General features: G+C 38.8%; 1 protein-coding gene and 1 long non-coding RNA gene across 6 annotated transcripts; both read left to right on the plus strand.

The window, feature by feature from the left end:
- Positions 1-341: 341 nt before the first annotated feature.
- On the plus strand, positions 342-2,649 carry LOC112566795. The gene is made up of 4 exons (XR_003099701.1): positions 342-502; positions 701-839; positions 1,988-2,126; positions 2,499-2,649. It is a non-coding gene; the product is annotated as an uncharacterized LOC112566795 (long non-coding RNA).
- Positions 2,650-3,996: 1,347 nt separating this feature from the next.
- LOC112566790 lies at positions 3,997-13,762 on the plus strand. 5 transcript variants are annotated; one of them, XR_003099699.1, is made up of 4 exons: positions 3,997-4,314; positions 4,516-4,654; positions 5,488-5,643; positions 6,024-6,157. XR_003099699.1 is itself a non-coding variant. In XM_025243154.1 (4 exons), exons 1-4 carry the CDS (start codon positions 4,266-4,268, stop codon positions 9,492-9,494), a joined length of 384 nt encoding a protein of 127 aa, XP_025098939.1. In that variant the 5' UTR covers positions 4,179-4,265; the 3' UTR covers positions 9,495-9,610. The 5 variants fall into 5 exon arrangements, 4 of the variants coding, with proteins under 4 accessions (XP_025098939.1, XP_025098935.1, XP_025098936.1 ...); XM_025243154.1 differs by lacking the exons at positions 4,516-4,654; positions 5,488-5,643; positions 6,024-6,157 and adding exons at positions 8,332-8,458; positions 9,096-9,263; positions 9,455-9,610 and having other exon boundaries at positions 4,179-4,314; XM_025243150.1 differs by lacking the exons at positions 3,997-4,314; positions 4,516-4,654; positions 5,488-5,643; positions 6,024-6,157 and adding exons at positions 7,957-8,124; positions 12,518-12,650; positions 13,111-13,278; positions 13,637-13,762.
- The last annotated feature ends 607 nt before the right edge of the window (positions 13,763-14,369 follow it).

Below are 14,369 nucleotides of genomic sequence, written 5' to 3' on the forward strand. Positions count from 1 at the left end.
ATGTAAAAAAGACAGAAAGGAGAACAATATTAAAATTAATGAACAAAAAGTCAAGTACACGAACATACGAAAAGCAAAATGAATAAAGCGAAGGTTTAAAAAAAAGTGAACAAAATAAAAACATTAAAAGATAAAAGGTAGTCATGCATAAAGGCAAAATAGTGAATTTGGTTTGTGTGTGTGTGTGGAGGGAATCATCCAGGTCTAAAAAAAGATAGGGCGTTGACATTATACGAACAGAAAATAAACCATAATTTCTTTAACCTTAATGGCGTTATTACTTTGAAACCAATGACACGAAGGCATTTTTTTTTTTTTTTTGCTTTCGTAGAGAGCTATATATTTAGTCTGTGATGAGACTATCCCTCATTGTTGGCTGTGACAGCGACATTGTTCACGTGATCACGTCCACGTCACGTCCACACAATGACGACTACCACACTGTCCACAGTCATGCTGCTGATGCTGTTGGTGGCACTGGCCCTGGGGAGTGTGCTCGCTGGTAACAAAGCTACCTTCGCCATAGTTTGTATTATCTTACACACACGATGACGAGGTCAACTTAGATGTAGATGTGATGTGTGGCTGGTTTCATTTCATAATAAATACTGTTTTTATCAGTGCTGAGCCTTTAGTCCATTCTCATCAATATGTTACATCTGAAAGTAACGAGCAGTAATGCAAACACATTGTTTTCTAGGTCCAGATTTATCGAAATACCCTTGGCATTTTAACTGTGAAGAACCCAGATGGTGTTATGCTGATTTGGGTCCTCGCTGCATCAAGGGCCGGGACACTCCCGTGTATGGACATTGTGAGTTACAGGACGCCCTATGCAAGTAAGTTTCGCTTCTTTGTCGTCGATATATTATGTTTTGTCACTTTACAATAATTGATCTAATTGTTCTTTGTTAGTTTCACTTGAGGCTCTTTTGTTAGTTCAGTTCTCGAACATTTGTGATAATGCTGATCAAATATACTGACAGTTGTCTTTATGCTCAAATAAAAGGCTCTTGTACCTAATGATAAATCAAGGTAAGGAGTGTTAGTACGGATACTTTATTTAAGGATAGTTCTCAAGTAGGCACTCAATACTAAAGTGACGGATCCTTTCTACATTATTCTCCTTGTCACCGGTAAATTGGATGTATACCATTTTACTTCGATACCCATCAAAACTGGCTGCTTGCGAATACATGTGTACAGTCTCTACACGCATCGAATAAACAGTCGGATGAATTCTAAATAAAAATTTGGATACTTTATTTCGAGTTTGTTGCGGCCCTAAGCTCTTTGAAGAATAAGGTTTAAACCAAAGTTACTCTGTGCTAGTCTAACCATTGATTGTAAAAAACAATCATGTTTCTTTAACACAATTTGTTCATTGCACAGTTTCAAAGAAGTGAGTTTTGGCCTCTTTGATTAGATATAAGATTCTAAATTGCACCTGCGCAAATATACAGTAAAAATGCAATGTCTCTGCGTACAGCAAGTGGTGAGGAGCACAATTCCGGACTAAACTGTGTAGATAGGTCTGTCTAGGAGGATGTCTCAAGCTATGGTCATTGTTCGACAATGTAGACTGAACAAAGCCTCCATAGTTAAAATCCTTCTGTACGGATAAAGAAAGTGGACCCTGGTTTCTGATATATCACCACCAGCCTCCGAGAAAACGTTTGGGGCTTTCAAAATGAAGTGCTTATGAGATAGTTTTTAATTTTTGCCAGACTGGTGAGCTGTCAAGTATCCGCAATGTGAGTAGAGCAAAGCTAATCGGAAATGATCATATTAACGGACACATGTAAGATGGTCTTTTACTGTACCTTGCAAGGTTGTTCATGGCAAAGTGAACACAGAAACAAAAAGGTGCCAGGATACCTACCCTGGCTGATAGTGCGAGTAAGGAAAAAATAAAATAAATTAAATACTATTATTTTTTTCTATCTCTGACTGCTGCAGGTGTTGTAAGGCATCTTTCTGATTGCAGTGGCGAGGAGTGGGACCTCACAAACAGCTGCTTGAGCAACATTGGGTCACATGTGAATTACCCGCGGATCAGCTCACCTGATTCCGAGACCTCCGACCCTGGTGTGTGAAGTCATTGTCCAGGAGGCCACTTGTGACGAGTGAGTTAATTCTGCTTTCTTCATACAATACGACATATAGTGTTAGAGAAAGCTAGAGGAAGCTAGACACAACTTGTAGAAGCTAGTACGATGACTAGTAATTAGTGAAATTAACAAAGACCTTTTAACATCTTGAGTCCATGATATCAGTTTACCTCGCCGTGTGTTTTGTTGATATAACGAGAGCGAATCCAAAGTGTTTACATGAATGTTCTTTTTATGGGGGATGTTTCTGTGTGTGTGTGAGAGAGAGAAAGACAGGCAAAGGGAAGTACAATTTTATCGAAATCTCAGAAAACACAGAATATTATATTTTTTCCAGATATTCACATATCACGATAGTGACTTTCTTCTCGGTTTTATTTTTCCTAGAAACGCCGTTATTGATACCAGTGATAGCTGCTTGCAGTGAGACAAGTCTCCTTCTTCGTGAAACGTTTGCACTTCATTGTTTATTATCCTTACTAACATGTGACCTTTGTACTCTTTGGACTAATAAAGTGCAGTAAAAAATATCTAAGCTCTCTATTAGTTTCTCAACAGTAGAATGGATTTGTTCTGATACTTAAAAAAGTGAGAACTGTCACTGAATGTCTGTTAAGGGGTGTGTCAAGGGAAAAGACAGTGAGATGGGGTAAAAGTGAAGATAGATGACAATGCACATCACACACACACATGTGCATGAGTGAGCATACTGAGCAAAAGGACGTAAGGTACAGAATTGAAAGAAGAAGTAAAACACAATTAAAAATAAATGCACAAATAAACAAATACACAAACAACAAAAACACCGAATAAATACAACAAACAAACTTAAAAAAAACATTAAAAAAAAAATTCAAGCGAGGAGGCAACAGGGACTCACTCCAGGGGAGTTAACTGAGTTAAAAATCTCCACAGTGGGAGGCGACATTACACGACCTGAAAATAAACAATTATTTTTTTAAGCATAGTGGCGAAAGTACTTTCAACTCAATAACACGAAGAAACATTTGCAGGAGTTGGTCGTTTTCGCAGTGAGCTGTATATTGAGTGTGTGATGAGACAATCACTCATTCCTGGCGATGACATTTAGCACGTGACAACGTCCACGTCACGTGTACAGACTGAAGACTGATTATTGAAGTCGCGGGTAGTTTTAAGCAATTTCAAGGTAATGACTCCTCTCTCTCATAAACAACTGTGTGATTGCTGTCATGCCCAGCAGGATGAGGAGGAGGCTGATGTGGCAACTTTACAGCTTCTGAGTGTTGAAGTGTGATGAATTGTTATCTCTCCTTGTTGCCAATCACAGATATGTAGAGGGCCGGTAGTCCGGCTGTTAGGTGCTGATGCGATTGCAAAAAGTACCCGCCCGATTGGTATATAAGGGCAGAGAGGAGATGTCGACTCTTGTAGGGATTTCATTGTTGGTAATTATATTAGGCTAGAATATCTTAAGCATTCTCCTTGGGCATTGGTTTAAAAGGACACTTGTGTCCGCCTGATGTTTGCTGATATCTTCCAGAATGTACTTCCTCAGAGTGAGACCGAAAGGACATTGTCTCTAAAGATTCTTTACTTTATGTTTTTCTTTTTAGAACTTTGGAAACTTTGAAACATATACAAGGACTAATATATATCTATAAAACATATAAACGCACACATACTGCCGGCATACTAAGTTAAATTATGAGAAGAATAAAATTTTAGAAACACCGAAAGAACAAATAAAAACAATAAAATATTACAAAAAGTTAAATACACGAGCATGCAAAAAGCAGAATGAATAAACTGAAGATGAATAAAAGAAAAGAAGTGAACAAAATAAAATCCAAAACGATAAAAGTCAGTCGTACAAAAGGGAAAGAGTAAATTTTGTTTGTGTGTATGTGTTGGGGGAATCGTCCTGGTCTTAAAAAAATAGTGTGATGACATTAAACGGCCGGAAAATGAACCATAATTTCTTTAAATACATGGTGTAAGTGCTTTCAACGCAATAATTCGGAGGGAAATAGTTGTATTTTATCGTTTTCAAGAGTGCTATATATTTAGTCTGTGATGAGACTATCCCTCATTGCCTGCCTGACAGCGACATTGTTCACGTGATCACGTCCACGTCACGTTCACACACTGACGACTACCACACTGTCCACAGTCATGCTGCTGATGCTGTTGGTGGCACTGGCCCTGGGGAGTGTGCTCGCTGGTAACAAAGCTACCTTCGCCATAGTTTGTATTATCTTACACACACGATGACGAGGTCGACTTTGATGTAACAATGATGCTGTGTCGCTGGTTTCATTTCATAATAAATACTATTTTTATCTTGGCCTAGCCTTTAGTCGATTCTCATAAATATGTTACATCTGAAAGTAACGAGCAGTAATGCAAACACATTGTTTTCTAGGTCCAGATTTATCGAAATACCCTTTGCATTTTAACTGTGAAGAACCCAGATTGTGTTTTGCTGATTTGGTTCCTCGCTGCATCAAGGGCCGGGACACTCCCGTGTATGGACATTGTGAGTTACAGGACGCCCTATGCAAGTAAGTTTCGCTTCTTTGTCTTCAATATATTATGTTTTGCTACTTTTCAATAATTGTTCTAATTGTTCTTTGTTAGTTTTAGTTGAGGGTCTTTTGTTAGTTCAATTCTCTAACATTTGTGATGTTGCTGATTGAATGTACTTACAGTAGTTTTTTGCTAAGGTTGAAAGGTCTCCTACCATATTTCTTTAACACAATTTGTTCATTGCACAGTTTCATAGAAGTGAGTTTTGGCCTCTTTGATTAGATATAAGATTCTAAATTGCACCTGCGCACAGTACAAACACAAATAATCCCAAATAGACAGTAAAAACAGAGAAGCGACCAATGCAACGTCTCTGGGTACAGCAAGTGGTGAGGAGCTAAACTGTGTAGATAGGTCTGTCTAGGAGGATGTCACAAGCTATGGTCATTGTTGGACAATGTAGACTGAACAAGGCCTCCATAGTTCCAATCCTTCTGCAACGGATAAAGAAAGTGGACCCTGGTTTCTGATACATCACCACCAGCCTCAGAGAAAAAGTTTGGGGCTTTCAAAATGAAGTGCTTATGAGATAGTTTTTAATTTTTGACAGACTGCTGAGCTGCCAAGTATCCGTAATGTGAGTAGAGCAAAGCTAATCTGAAATGGTCAAATTAACGGACACATGTAAGTCTTTTACTGTACCTTGCAAAGCTGTTCATGGCAAAGTGAACACAGAAACAAAAAGGTGCCAGGATACCTACCCATACTGATAGTACGAGTCAAGAAATAATAAAATAAATTAAATGCTATTATTTTTCTTTCTATCTCTGACTGGTGCAGGTGTTGTAAGCCATCTTTCTGATTTCAGTGGCGAGGAGTGGGACCTCACACGCAGCTGCTTGAGGAACATTGGGTCACGTGTGAATTACCCGCGGATCAACTCACCTGATTCCGAGGCCTCTGACCTTGGGGTGTGAAGGGACCTCGGAGGTCTCTGTGCCATCAAGGAGGCCACTTGTGACGAGTGAGTTCATTCTGCTTTCTTCATACAGTGTGAGATATAGTGTTAGAGAAAGCTAGAGGAAGCTAGACACAACTTGTAGCAGCTAGTACGATGACTAGTAATTAGTGAAATTAACAAAGACCTTTTAACAGCTTGAGTCCATGATATCAGTTTACCTCGCCGTGTGTTTTGTTGATATAACGAGAGCGAATCCAATGTGTTTACACGAATGTTCTTTTTTGTAGGGAATGTTTCTGTGTGTTTGTGTGTAAGAAAGAGATAAAGACAGACAAAGGGAAGTACAAATTTTATCGAAATCTGAGAAAATACAGAATGGTATATTTTTTCCAGATATTCACATATCACGATAGTGACTTTCATCTCGGTTTTATTTTTCCTAGAAACGCCGTGCTTGATAGAATCAGAAGATGCTTGCAGTGAGACAAGTCTCCTCCTTCGTGCACTTCATTGTTTATGTTCCTTACTGATCACGTGACCGTTGTACTCTTTGGACTAATAAAGTACAGTAAAAATATCTAAGCTCTCCTAGTTTCTCAATAGTAGAATGGATTTGTTCTGATACTTAAAAAACAGTGAGAACTGTCACTGAATGTCTGTTAAGGTGTATGTAATGAAAAAAACTGGGGAAAAGTGAAGAGAAATGACAATATACATCACACACACCAACACTCACAAGTTGTAAGGCAGACATAACAAAGGACAACATCTTCCTGTAGGTCCTTGCCGTAGTCACACAATCCACGTCTGAAACGGAACTGACCTCTCCTTCTGATACTTTGTCATTAAAAAAAGATGAACTGAAAGGTTTCTCAAAATTTAAGTAAACTAACGATGAGTCTCAAAAATTTGCTGCTTAGAATTCTTATTAAGAAGGTAATAAGATGATGGCTGTAACTTTCGCGAGCACGGATGTGCGTGCGCGCAGAAATGCAAAACCAAATACAGACAAACCAAAATTAAAATATACACACATGCGCATGGTGAGCATACTGAGCAAAAGGACGATAAATAACAATAAAAATAAATGCACAAATAAACAAATACACACACAACGAAAACCGCTGAATGAATACATCAAACAGAAAAACAGATGTAAAAAAAAAAAAATCAGGCGAGGAGGCAACAGGGACTCAGTCCAGGGGAATTAACTTTGTTACAAAATTCTCCACAGTGGGAGGCCACATCACACGACCAGAAATAAACCATAATTTCTTTAACACGAAAGAAACATTTGGACGAGTTGGTCTTTTTCATATGGAGATATATATTTAGTGTTTAATGAGACAATCACTCATTCTTGCTGTGACATTTAACACGTGACGTGCACAGACTGAAGACTGATTATTAAAGGCGCGGGTAGTTTTAAAGGCAATTTAAAGGTAAACATAGCACTCTCTCAAAACTAACCAATGGGACACACTTTTATAACCAGCCAACCACTCATGCAAGGGACTGTGTGACTGGTGTCAGGACCAACAGGACGAGGAGGCTGTTGTGGCAACTTTACAGCTTGTGTGTGTTGTTGTGTATGATGAATTATATACATAACACATACAATACAGTGTTTGAGAATCTAAAATTAACATATTCACATAAGGTAACAGTCACATAAAAGTACACCTATCTGCCAAGAAAGCAAACAATGCAGATCTTACACCACAAGTATGGATTCTTTTCACTGGCTGCTTGTAGACATTTCTTTGTTGGTAATTATATTAGGCTAGAATATCTTAAGCATTCTCCTCGGGCATTTGGTTTAAAAGGACACTTAGATGACCCCTCGCACTTTCACTTCACGAAGCCGTAAGCGTTAGCGGGCTTTGTCTTTGAAGTAACTGAGCACATAAGCGATCACACATGCACGTGCGGAGATGTAGAAAAAGAACATATACAAGGACTAATATATATTTATAAAAACATATAAACGCACACATACTTCCGGCATACTAAGTTAAATTATGAGAAGAATAAAATTTTAGAAACACCGAAAAACAAAACAATAAAATATTAATGTACAAAAAGGTAATTTTACGAAAATACAAAAAGCAGAATAAATAAACTGAAGATAAAGAAAAGGAAAGAAGTAAACAACAAATAAAATCCCAAACGATAAAAGTCAGTCGTACAAAAGGGAAAAGAGTAAATTTTGTTTGTGTGTATGTGTGTTGGGGGAATCGTCCTGGTCTTTAAAAAAATAGGTGATGACATTATACGACCGGAAAATGAACCATAATTTCTTTAAATACATGGTGTAAGTGCTTTTAATGCAATAATTCGGAGGAAATAGTTGTATTTTTTTCGTTTTCGTAGAGAGCTATATATTTAGTCTGTGATGAGACTATCCCTCATTGCTGCCTGTGACAGCGACATTGTTCACGTGATCACGTCCACGTCACGTCCACACAATGACGACTACCACACTGTCCACAGTCATGCTGCTGATGCTGCTGGTGGCACTGGCCCTGGGGAGTGTGCTCGCTGGTAACAAACCTACCTTCGCCATAGTTTGTATTATCTTACACACACGATGACGAGGTCGACTTTGATGTAGCGATGATGTTGTGTCGCTGGTTTGATTTCATAATAAATACTATTTTTATCTTGGCCTAGCCTTTAGTCCATTCTCATAAATATGTTACATCTGAAAGTAACGAACAGTAATGCAAACACATTGTTTTCTACGTGCAGATGAATACTCCTTTCCAGTGAACTGTGAGGACCGTAGTGTGTGTACCTACGATCGGACGCCTTACTGCATCAAGGGCCGGAGAGAACCTGTGCGTGGACATTGTGAGTTCCGGGACGCCATATGCAGGTAGGTTTCGCTTCTCTCTCGTCGATATAGTATGTTTAGTCACTTTACAATCATTTCTGTAATTGTTCTCTGTTAGTTTCAAAGGAAGATGTCTCAAGCGATGGTCAGAGTTAACAAATCCCACAAACACAAAGATTGAAGCTGCGTTGATATAGAAACAGCAACATTTGCAATGACCATGTGGGTAGAAATTAGCACATCAATGGCATCAGGTTTGTTACCTAATGTAGACTGTACAAGGCCTCCATAGTTCCCATTTTTCTCCACGGATAAAGAAAGTTAATCCTGTTTGCTGTTACACCACTAACCCACCCCAGAGAAAAAATCGGCGCAGTCAAAATAAAGTGCTCATGAAATAGTTTTGAATTTTTGTTAGACTGCTGAGCTGCCAAGTAACTTTAATGTGAGCAGAGTGAAAAAAATTCAAATGTCATATAAACCGACACATTTAAGACCGTGTTTCAGCTTATCTTGCAAGATTGTTCACGGTAAGGTGTAAACAGAAATTAAAAATTGTCTGGATAACTACCCGGACAAGAGTTGCCAGTGAGTACGAGTCATGAATAAAATGCTATTATTTTTCTTTCTGTCTCGTTCTTACTGGTGCATGTGTTGTAAGCCATCATTCTGATTGCAGTGGCGAGGAGGAAGACCCCAACAACACCTGCTTTCTGCCCTACCCCATCAGCTGCGACGGACCGCCCGACGAACGAGCCTGTTTCCGTGACCTTCGACCCTGGTGTGTGGTGGGACGCTTAGAGCCCGTGCGAGGTCATTGTGCCATCCAGGAGGCCATTTGTGACGAGTGAGTTAATTCTGCTTACTTCATACAGTGCGAGATATAGTGTGAGAAAAAGTGTGTGTGTAAGAAAGAGAGAAAGAAAGACAGAAGGGAAGTACACTTTTATCGAAAAGTAAAACAAATACCAAATGGTATATTTTCGAGATATTCTCATATCACGATAGTCATTTTCTTCTCGGTTTTATTTTTTCTAGAAACGCCGTGGTTGATAGAATCAGAAGATGCTTGCCATGAGACAAGTCTCCTCCTTCGTGAAACGTTTGCTCTTCATTGTTTATTATCCTTACTGACCATGTGACCTTACTACTCTTTGGACTAATAAAGTGCAATAAAAATATCTAAGCTCTCTTTGTTTCTCAACAGTAGAATGGATTCGCTCTGATACTTAAAATTAAGTGAGAACTGTTACTGAATGTCTGTTAATTGGTATGTAAATGGAAAAGACTGTGAAATGGAGGAAAAGTGAAGATAGATAACAATCCACATCACACACACCAACACTCACAAGCTGTAAGGCAGACATAACAAAGGACAGCATCTTCCTGTAGGTCCTGGCCGCAGTCACACAATCCACGTCTGAAACGGAGCTGACCTCTCCTCTCAAGCCAACAAAATGATGAACTGAAATATTTCTCAAAATTTAAGAAAACCGACGATAGGTCTTAGAACCTTGCTTCTTAGATTTCTTTAAAAAGAAGGTACTGAAGATGATGATGATGGTGATGATGATGATGATGATAATTATGATGATGATTGATTATAAAATGAGGAAAAGCATTATAAAAATAAAATGCAATGATAATGGTTCTACAGACAATGAAAGCAAAGACGATGAAAGAGGGATATGAAGGGGTAGACGGACATTCAAACAAGAAGACAGATTTCGAAAAAAAGGACAGAAATATTTTCCGAATATTTACAGATTAGACTAGTATCCTACACTAACTTGTATTCTGGCTTTCATGTTTTGTAGAAACGCCTTGTTTGATTTAACCCACACCTGCCTGCGGTCAATCGGACTTCCAGTAAACAATTAGTTCATTACAATTCTTTATGATTCTTACTGTTTACTATTCGGACCTTTTATCATCTTTGGCTGAATAAAGTGAATAAACTATAAACTCTGACATTTTTATTGAAAGCATAATTTATTGTTCTTATATTAAAAACTTAGGTTTGGTTGTGGTTAACATGTATCAACTTGTAAATATATAACTACCCCTCACATTCTATTTCTGACATAGTGAGTAATGTCAGTGCATCACGAGACCTAAACAGTGTAAATTATGGTCACATGTAAATGGTGGAGCAATTGTATGATATACCATCTGCGATGAACCACATGCCACGTGGCCATTGTCTGACCTTTTGTTCAACAAATAAATGTCTTTGAAATACATAAATACTTTGTTTTCATGTCCGCACTAAAACAGGCATGTTTTAACCATCTTTAAATTACTGATGATGGGGAGAGAGAGAGTGTGAGTGAGAGATGGACAGGCAAGGATAAAAAGGTGTTAGAGCATGTCTGTGATTGTGATTATGCCGTATATACTAATATCTCTGTTTATTAGTATATGAACTTCACAGCATCATTGCTAAAGTGTAAACTAAAAATTGTATAAAGAATATGATGGCTACTTTCAAGTGCTGCTACATTACAGGTTATCAGTGAAAAGCTGAAGTTCGCTATTTACAGTTCTTCACACACATCAGAGGCAATCACTGTGTTGTTCAAAGAATGTGCAAATAAGTGCAGTTTGGTTACCCCTGTCTGTGACACTTTTATTGTTGGTGAGGATGTATCCATAATCGTGAGCCCTAAATAATCTCAAATATGGTCGCATTTTAATGGGGCATTACTAGGGGGACTTATCTATATTTCCAGAGTAAAATGCATTCTGTGTTGAACCACAGGCCTTTTGCTCTACAAATAAATGTCACTGAAACACATTAATAACTTGTTTTCGTGTGCTAGAAACAATCCACATGAGAAAAACGGACGCTTTATCCATCTTCAAAAGCTGCCATATAAGTAGAGGTGCGTGAGAGAGGGAAAGAGAGAGAAAGAAAGAGAGAGAAAGTAAGAAAGACAGAGAAAGAAGAAAACAGAAAATGTGTAGCGAGATGCATACTATAGTGAGGTATTCATCTAAGAGAAATAAACATCTAGCTGAAGACAATCTTCATGTGGCTTAAGTAATATGTATAAAATTAAAGGTCATATACATAACAGTAATAAGTACAGACTTTCTAAGGCTAACAATTCAAAATTTACTCATATGAGAATGCATTGCATAATAGCAAGAGGAGAAAAGCACATATTTCAAAAGGGGATCGAAAGAGGAAGTAATGAAAAAAAAGCAATGAAACAAAACTAAACAAAGAAACAATTAAACAACAAATTGAAACAACAAGCAAAATACTTCAAATGAAAGAACAAACAAATGAATATACCAGTCAACAAAACGACCAATAAGCTAGACAACAAACCCCGAATAAACAAATACTCTAGTCTAACAAATAGACAAAAACATACAAATAAACAGTCATGAAAGAAAAAAAGATACGAAGTGAAGGAGGCAGACAAGAAAGAAAAAGGAGGATACAAAGGAGAATTAACTTGGGTCTAATGTAGACTACAGTAGACCAATGACCTCATGAGGCCACAGAAACCAGCCATCACTTAATTGCGAAATTGCTTTCAAAAAAGTACAAGCGATGCAAATATTTTCAGAAATGTCAGACGTTGCTCTGACAGGGAGCTGTATATATATATGTATATAAATACTGTGATCAGACAATTCTTCCTTTCTGGCACGTGACAACATCTGCTCCACGTCCACAGATTGAAGACTTGCACTTAGTCCACAGTCATGCTGCTGGTACTCTGGGTGGCACTGTGCCTGGGGAGTGTGCTCGCTGGTAACAAAAGCTACTTTTATGATAGTTCGTCAAATCTTCGAATTACGACGACGAAGTCGACTTACGATAGAAAAAGATGTATTTTAATCTACGAGCTCGTCGTCAGTCGAAGAGTGTCAGTAGACGAACCTTTCTGATTTAAAATTTCTGTTATCAATGCCTAGCAATGAGCTGACTTTCAACATGAGTGTTACAACTGATTCGTAACAGGTTGATGTTATGACCTGGAGTCTTGGAGTGAGGGGCAAGAATGTGGAGCTGGCAGATATCTAGAAAGTCAGGTGGTGCACAAGCAATGGTTGTATGTTGTATTTATTGTTGTCAACGTGCAGATGAGCCGACATACCCATTCCCAGTGAACTGTGAAGAACCCAGGGACTGTACAGAAGATCAGATTCCTTACTGCATCATTGGCCGAGATGAACCCGTGTATGGACATTGTGAGATACAGGACGCCATATGCGAGTAAGTCTCGCTTTTCTCTCTTCTTTATCTTAGGATCTTTCACATTCTTTATTACTTCCCTGTTATCCTTACTGTTCATAGTTTAAGTCTCATAATTAAGTTGTCTAACATTTGTGTTAGTGCAGATAGAATGTGCTTACCGTGGTTGTTTGTTAACTTCTCAAAGCACTTCAGCGTAACGAAAGTATAATCTAAGAAATTTATTATTTTGACTTGAGTGTACCGTTAAGGATAGTCTTTTCTGGTGAATAGAGAAAAGAAGTTGGTTGGCTATCGTAGAGGATGGACTAGCCATACCATACAGGACATGCTTACCGTCCCTAGACTTAGGCCAAACGTGGGGACCCAGACCCATCCGATGACCAATCCCTGGACCAGAGCAGCTTGTACTAGTCCAGAAAAAAATAAAATGCGTCCTCTCCATCTCTCTCTCTCTCTGACGTCATTGCTGTGGTTGCAGTGGCGAGGAGTGGGACCCCAGCAACAGCTGCTTCCTGCCGTACGCCATCAGCTGCGACGAACCCGCCGACGATCGCGAATGTGCACGTGACGCACGCCCCTGGTGCGTGGTGGGCAGGGCACGGCCAGTGCGAGGTCACTGCGCCATCCAGGAGGCCATCTGTGACGAGTGAGTTCCTCTTTGTGCTTAGTAATCCCTTCCTTCACATGGGTCCAAAAGGTGACAGTGCAAGAAGGTAGACGCGGCTTGTGACAACTAGTAAGAAGTAATAATAATTCGTAAATTAGTAAAAGTAAGAAAGAGTCTCAGTTTCTAACAGCTGGAATGTCGCCGTTAGTGAGAGCTATTAATAATAGCAGACTGACAGAGATAGTTACAGAATGTAAAAGCTGTTAACAGCCTGAAGTTGGTAACCATTCGCTCTTTTCTTCTTTGAAAAGGACAGATGAGTAGCTTCTCAAAATATTCACAAATCAGGATAGTGACATTAACCAATTTACATTTTGCCTTCAATCTCTTTTTGTAGAAACGCCGTGCTTGACATCAACAATCGCTGTCTGCAGTGAGACAACACCCGACTTTCGTTCAACTATGGGAATGTTTTATGAGCATTACTAATAATGTGACCTTTTATGTACAATATAAATAAAACAATATACACTCTCACACGTTTTTCGATTTATTTTCATGTTCAGATTTGAGTGAGCGGTTGTCATTGAGAGTCTTTACATTATATTATTTCTTGTTCGGGAACTGTCTAGATTTCTGTACATCCAACTTTTATTCTTTCAGACCAGCGTACTCATGAAGACTTGAATGAAGTCAATAAACAAATAACTAAATATTGCAAAGCACACCCACAGAAAACGTCATCTGGGTTTTTATTCTGTCCTTCTCTCTCTCCCCCTCCCTCCCTGCCTCACTTACAACATCTTTCGTCTCCCTCCAGTTCTAACCTTCACACCCAACTTTCCTTTCAGTGCAGAGGAGGGGGAGTGGAATCTACCTTCTGAATGTTCCAGGTGTTGGCCAGCACGTCGGTCTTGATGATATTGTCTTTACTGACAACCATGCTACATTTTTCTGAGTTTTTACCCCAAACGTCAACATTGATCACGGGTAATTGGGCATGAGGGAGATAAATAGGATTTAACTCCTCCCGCCTTCCAAAGACCTTTTAGAACGCACACCACTTTAGAGGGTTACGAACACAGCTGACAGAGCTCATGATATATGAACAAATGAGTAACAGATTTCTT

Source organism: Pomacea canaliculata, linkage group LG6 (assembly GCF_003073045.1).
Source record: "Pomacea canaliculata isolate SZHN2017 linkage group LG6, ASM307304v1, whole genome shotgun sequence".
Classification (NCBI taxonomy): Eukaryota; Metazoa; Mollusca; class Gastropoda; order Architaenioglossa; family Ampullariidae; genus Pomacea; species Pomacea canaliculata.